This window comes from Limulus polyphemus, unplaced genomic scaffold (assembly GCF_000517525.1).
Source record: "Limulus polyphemus unplaced genomic scaffold, Limulus_polyphemus-2.1.2 Scaffold5813, whole genome shotgun sequence".
NCBI lineage: Eukaryota > Metazoa > Arthropoda > Merostomata > Xiphosura > Limulidae > Limulus > Limulus polyphemus.
In genome coordinates this window covers 34,153-41,474 of record NW_013671423.1, presented here as the reverse complement: position 1 = coordinate 41,474, position 7,322 = coordinate 34,153, and the positions used below count along the sequence as shown (strand labels likewise).

Below are 7,322 nucleotides of genomic sequence, written 5' to 3'. Positions count from 1 at the left end.
TAGTGTAGGTCCTATGACCAATCTCGAAGTGATTAACGAGTGCAACTGTGGAGAGGGAACTGGTTATGATAGGGGATGTGTCGTGCTCCTATTGGTGGAGAGCTGCTGCATAATCATTTACATGTGGATATGCAGAAGTTAAAAATTTGCACTGATAGAGAGCAGTACTAGTTGAGAAAAGCTACTTTGTGAGAGAAGGTAAGTATCTATTGGAAATACATTTTCAGTTTAGGAAAATGTTATCATCTGTTAAAAGCCCTTTTACCTAAATGAAAAGGTAAAGCAATAATATCAGTTGAAAGTTTTTCAAGGTTGTTTTTAACTCTATTTGTATCCTCATGATTGTACTGCACAAGTGCTGGAATTCATTTGTTGGAAGATTAGTAAGGTTATTTAAGTTTAAATACTTCCATGATCTTTTCAATCTTTTCTTTGTTAAATATTTGTGTGTGTATTTCATTTCCTTCTGATTCATGAATGATCTTTATTGTGTATGAATGACTGTTATTGTTTAATATACAAAATTTGTAGCCTCTTGAATAGATTGGAAGTAAGATATTTGTTTAAATGTTAGGTCACATTTTCTGTTCCCCCAATGGGACAGCGGTAAGTCTTTGGATTTACAATGCTAAAATCAGGGGTTTGATTCCCCATTGGTGGACTGAGCAGATAGCCCTATGTGTCTTTGCTATAAGAAAACACTCACATTTTCTTTAATGATCATAGAATAACATTATAAAGTATCTTTATGTTTAAGGTTTAAGTCATATAATAATCTTTAAATTGTAATCAGAAACTTCTTTTTTATAAAAAAAAACATTCATATAAGTAATAAACACAGGATTTGAAACTAAAATACTGAACATTAAAAGTAAAGTGTTATAATTTTTTTTTTCAAGTTGTAATATTCAACAGCAAAATGTTTTAAAATCAACTAAGTAACTTTGCTTCAAGAAACCTGATTACATCATTGCAATAGGGCTAACCTTTTGTGATGGGCTAGAAGAAATCCCTCAGGGCTAGTAAATTTCTGACTCTACTTGTCCAGCTGGCTACCACATTAAACATGTTAAATCAAAGCCCTGTAAACATTGAATAAATTATACCTTATGTATAAATTTTAAGTTAAAAAGAGATAACATCGTAAAACAAACTGCATAACTATAAAGCTAATCTATTTTAAATAAAAGTTTTGGCTATTAGGTGTTTATATATAGACCTTCCCTTTACTATACTTATGCTTTACAATCATTTTGCCTTTATTTCACACAAATAATTATATTGTTGTTGTTTATTAAGTTCAAGCAACTGCTTGCGTCAAAAATTTAATTTTTATTTTGTTATTTATAAAATCGAACCAGTGCCAGTATTAAACATTAAGTAAACTTTTGTATACAAGAACTTACTTCACTACATATATATGTAGCTACAAATATTGTGAAAGAACATATAACAGTGATTAATTGTACTTAAGTTATATATTATTCTAATAGTCCATCTCTGGAATTTTTACAGCATCCTGTTATTGTTATATCCGTTTCTATCATTGGCAAGGTTTTTTTTTATTATTCAGTAAAAATAATGGCAAGCCATTTAACGAAGAGTAAAGTACTTTCTTTCTTTCAACTGAAAGTTTAATTTTACATGGTTTTGTGAATTAACAATAACCATGGAATAGACCTAACTCAGAACTAAAACTTAATAGCCACTCACTTGTTGAATTTCCTCTTATATTTACTGCAGGATACTGAAATGACTAACTAATATGCTGCCTGATTGGCTGACTCAATAAATGACTGGTATTTTTATAATATTACAATTTATTTATTTAAGTCTAGCAAATTTGAAATGTCATGTCAAATCCTCATTACATCATACCAAAACCTCATCTAACAAACAATACAAAACATCTAAATTAAAGTACTAAAAATACAGTCTACAACAGCTCCTCTTCCTGGATCATTTGAGACTGGTTTCTGTTTGCTGAGCATCTTTCAATTGAGTGTTGGACCACATTAGTTCTTTATCATCACTTGTAGACGTTCCACCGTGGTTGTACTTTAGGTTAATTTACTATCTTGTGCTTCCCTCTTTTGACAGTGTTACATTCATCATTAATACACGGTCTTTGAGATAATGCATCAGTATTTCCATGGTTCCATCCAGTATGATGCACATCATCATCATTGGGTAATGCCAAAAATGCCTCTAGCAAACAACACAAAACATCTACATTAAAATATGAAAAACATAAGACTACAACAATAATTTTTGGAAAATGTCCATAACAGTATTCTAAGTGAGACCTTGCCAATCATTAACATTATTCTTGTCATCTTAGTTAAATATCCAGCGGAAGTTTTAAAGCTTTTTTTCTTCAGTAATCACACACAAGTTTTTGTCAATAACACCTGATGGCCCTGTTTATTCCCAGATTTGTGTTGCTGTTTTATATATACAGGATAAAGATAAAAATCATGCTTATACACCACCCTTTTAAGCAATATGCTTATTTTAACATAGTTGAGGAATGAAGTTATGATTTAGTATATATTCTACAATACGATCAATTTTATCAATAAAGTTGACTTTTTAGTATCCTACCTTAATAGTTTCAATAAAGTCTTCTCTATTTAGGCGAGGACCACAATACTGTGGCCGTTCAATTTCCACACAGTAATCCAAAGTTACCAACTCTCTTGACATGAACAACATGGTCTTTCCTAGAACAATAACAATAGACATCCTCTGTTCAGATTGTATATCAATCCAAAAAATATTTGATTTAAAATTATTCAGTCAATCAGTATATTAAATAAGATATATATATATATATATAATGTAAGCATAAAGATTATCTAAGCATTTAAGTTAATATTTGCATCAGAAAGGAATTACAAGCAGCAAGAATAAATCTATGATGAAATAAAAGGCTAAGGTTAAGGCTAATTTTTGTATTACAAATATTAAATACGATATATATATATATATTCATTTATGCAAACAGTACTTCACAAAACTTTTAACTTTAGTAAATACACAGGTATTATATTCACACATATAGAGTATAACCAATGCTTTATCAGTTACTCAAGAATTATATACACAAATACTTGTAATTTACATGTGTCTTGATAGCTGGGAAAAACACTATAATTAAAATGTATTTGACTGATAAAAATTATATACAAGTATATCTTCTTTTAGCAAGTAACTGAAATAAACATGTTGCTTGGTAATTTTCAAAAGGTATTAAGTCAGGATATGGGTCTTCTAAAATAGGCTTAATGAGCACAATATGTGTGCAATACAATATATATAAAACCAAACATGTTACCCATCCAAAAATAGTTATCCACCAAACATGTTACCCATCCAAAAATAGTTATCCACCAAACATGTTACCCATCCAAAAATAGTTATCCACCCAACATGTTACCAACCAAAAATAGTTATCCACCCAACAATGATCCACTGACTATTCAGGTCTTCAGACTCTTTATTCAAGAATAGGTGTTCTCATGTACTTGCAAGACAATAGTTAAACATTTAAATTAGCTTTCACAACATCAGAAGTAAACTAAGACTTGTGATGATAACAGGTCACTCTTGCACAAATTATGCTTTCTGTGTAAAAATGTTATGCAAATTAAAGTATCTTTAAACTTGACAGTTCATTATTTCCTGTTATTATTGCATGTCAATACAAAATAACAGTTTACCAGTTATTACCAACCAATATCATGGAATAGTTCTTGTGTTTAACTAGATCATTCAAAATTTACTGAATTGTGGGGTCTGGCAAATTTTGTGAAGTACCAGACCCCATTTCCAGCAGCCATAAAAGTTAATTTTGCATCCTGTGTGACCCAGTATACATATATGACATAATCTGTAATAAAACAGAAATGATCATTTCAAATACTTAAAAACATTTACTTTTGCAGAATAACCTTCAAAATTTGATTCAAAGAGGATATATTTTTGTTCACTTTTCATAAAATAGCTCTACAACATGTTATCCACCCAACATGTTATCCACCCAACATGTTACCCATCCAAAAATAGTTATCCACCCAAAAATAGTTATCCACCAAACATGTTACCCATCCAAAAATAGTTATCCACCAAACATGTTACCCATCCAAAAATAGTTATCCAGGATTTACTATACTCTAACTCAGATTAGGAGGAGTCAGCAAGTGTTTTAGACTCAGAAACAGAATTGTACAGTTCATTTTAAATAATTTATAAAAATAATATGAATTTGCATCTTCTGAATAAGGTCAGGTATTTTCTTCCCATTCCTGTGTTCATATGGCTTGACAGAGGGTTTTCTAACTCTAACAACATCTTTCCTCCCTAACTGATAAGCTGGAGCTGGATCATAAAACTTGCATCATCTTTGTGAAGGTGACTTTGGTTTTAGTCCATTTGCATCTTCTGAATAAGGTCAGGTATTTTCTTCCCATTCCTGTGTTCATATGGCTTGACAGAGGGTTTTCTAACTCTAACAACATCTTTCCTCCCTAACTGATAAGCTGGAGCTGGATCATAAAACTTGCATCATCTTTGTGAAGGTGACTTTGGTTTTAGTCCATTTCTGATCTTTGTATGAACCAACTTGTAGATGCTGCACTATAAGCTTGTAATGATAAAACAAGATCACTCAATGTTAATGCATTGGTTCTGCCGTAAACCAATACCGTACACAGATGCTGAATATTTAAGCTGCCTCAACAAGTTCCGTCCAGACGTAACACCTTCTACAGTAACAGGTCCAGCAGGTAGGTTGCCAAGGAAACCTGGAAAAGCACACAAATTAAGCTAATCTCATCATCAACAAATTTTAGTAGGGGCCAAGTGTTCACATTAAAGACTGACAAAGCATTTACAACTGGCCTTTTAAGGTCACTAAATCTTTTTTTTTAAGATGAGTGATCAAACTTGTTAAGGATGTCTGCTAATCTTGTTCAAAATGTGTGGCATCACCTTCTAGAGGCAAATCAGAAAATGAAAAATTTTCTACGGTGTTATCTTTCAGTAATTTTCTCAGTGAAGAGCCACAATTTATTTATTTTTTCTTTTTAAAGCTGTAATTGTTGCACTCATGTGCTAGATGTACTTCTTAAATCAGTGTTGCATAACTGAGGTAAAGTCAAACAAAGAAAGTAACCAAAAAATCTGGCTTTAGACTTAGCAGTGGTTGAACATTTATTTGTCTGTGTTTACAGCAGCAAGATGAGCATGAAGTGCTGGGTGTACTAACAAAATATTTTCAACCACCAGGTGAGTGTGTTGTACCCACCTCTGATTCTTCTTGGGGACATGATGAGATGTTGAAATATTTTTCCTGGCCTTTAACAATCCAGACCTGTTTAATGATTGCTGGTAGGTATATTCCAAACAAAAGTTCTTTACATTTTTTTGTAGAATGATAGATCTTTGGTTTGGTCCCTTATGGCCAATTCAGCCCTATGGGCAACACAGTGGACAGCAATAGTCCAGTAGGCCTGGTCAAGAAACTTCTTTGATAATCTGTTCCTTATGCCAAAATGTACAGCTACACCATCAGCAGAAAACCCTATAATTTGCTTGTAAAATTCCTCCTCAGTAATACCTAACTCATCATCTAATGCTTCTAATATTGCAGCTTTTATCGATTCACTATTAGGTTTGTCAACAACTTTGCAAGCTACCAAAAATACACGTATTTCACCATGTTTAGCTGCCCTTAGATATAGTAGTTCTACTTCACGTATAGCAGTATTAGTGGATCTATCCATCATAATGGTGTAAAAATGTGCTCCACTCAGCCTGGAAACTACTTCATGTTGTGCAGCTTCACTAATATATTTGCACATTGCTGCGATAGCCAGTACCCCCATGTCAGCACCATATTTTGACTGAAATTCAACAATCCGTACCAAGTCTTTAACAGGACAATTATGAAGAGCTAATGCATCTGCAGAGCTTACTTATCAGTTTCAACACTCGTTCTTTCTCAACTGTTAATTGAGTCATAGGCCTTCTCAACTAAGTTGGTTCCTGGTTTAGTTTTTTTAGCTGCCAATGCTGCCTCACACTTAGAATTAGCATGGTCTCTAAATACTGTTGTTTTAAAACTTTCAACACCTTTTTCAAATTGAGAACTATGGTCAATATCCCTGGAATACCTGCACATGATACAGAAAACTGTCCCATCATCATCTTGAGAGAGCCATGGAAACTCTTTTTTTTGCCATGACATCTGAAAATAAGGACTTATTATTCATTGTTTGGAATGTAGTTTTATTTCAACCATAATGCAAAGAAATTCAAGTTATATAGAAACTGAAATGATAAGCTCTGCTGCTACAATTTATACCACTTCTTCTACTCTTGTTTATCTTGACTTGTTTGATTTGGAATAAAAATACACTAATTTTAGTGTAATTCTAAATTTTTTCAGTATAGTGTTTTATTATTTTGTGTAGGCTCAATAGAAAGATCTTACCAATGTGTACAAATAGGCCTAACGTTTGGTCAGTGATGTTAATAATATGTCTGTCAAAATGTATCAAAAAATATTCTATTGACTCCTAAAGTGGCAATGCATTAAGATTTAGACAAATATTTGAATGTTTATTCTAACAGAAATGGATGCACATCAATTGACATTATCAACAGATCAAAGACCTGTTTGTTACGTTCACAATTTTGATTGTCTCTCTTTAGCTTAGCATGTGTAGCGTCTGATTGTTCGGACATCTTCTTATCAAAGCTCGTAATTAAGTAGTTTGATAAATGGGCTGGAATTATTATAACTTATTAATTTACTGTTTACCCCCAATGTCAAATATGTTAAAAGAGGCAACGTAGTATGGCGACATCTATTAACAATATCTACAACTACTCATAAGTATGCAATTCATTGCAACCTAGTTGTACTTTGCATGAACATTATTCAGGAAATAGTATTCTGTCATAAAAACAGAAGTTAATTTAAATAATAATAACAATAAAATAATAATAATAAAAATCAGTTGTGCAAAGGAGTGGTTTTTTTCTTTATATTATCTGTACATGATGTGAGTGGCACATTCTTTACTCGAATATCTTTCTTTATATTATCTGTACATGATGTGAGTGGCACATTCTTTACTCGAATATCTTTTTCTTTATATTATCTGTACATGATGTGAGTGGCACATTCTTTACTCGAATATCTTTTTCTTTATATTATCTGTACATGATGTGAGTGGCACATTCTTTACTCGAATATCTTATTAGTACGTCTCTGGTCATTTGTTAATTTCCCATAGAAATTCTTTCCAAGAAAC

The 7,322-nt window shown here is 32.1% G+C and overlaps 2 protein-coding genes across 2 annotated transcripts in view; both read left to right on the top strand.

Moving 5' to 3' along the window:
* The window catches only part of LOC106473017 (FAST kinase domain-containing protein 5, mitochondrial-like), a 16,921-nt gene that overhangs the window by 4,764 nt on the left and 4,835 nt on the right, over positions 1 to 7,322 (top strand). Inside the window, exons 2-3 of the mRNA XM_013933691.2 lie at positions 3,225 to 3,231; positions 5,829 to 5,835. Coding sequence (XP_013789145.2) covers positions 3,225 to 3,231; positions 5,829 to 5,835 — 14 coding nt within the window. The remainder of the gene's footprint in view (positions 1 to 3,224; positions 3,232 to 5,828; positions 5,836 to 7,322) is intronic.
* LOC106473016 (FAST kinase domain-containing protein 3, mitochondrial-like) overlaps positions 5,369 to 7,322 on the top strand; it is a 29,007-nt gene continuing 27,053 nt past the window's right edge. Inside the window, exon 1 of the mRNA XM_013933690.2 lies at positions 5,369 to 5,391. The gene's annotated coding sequence lies outside the window, so the exon portion shown is untranslated. The remainder of the gene's footprint in view (positions 5,392 to 7,322) is intronic.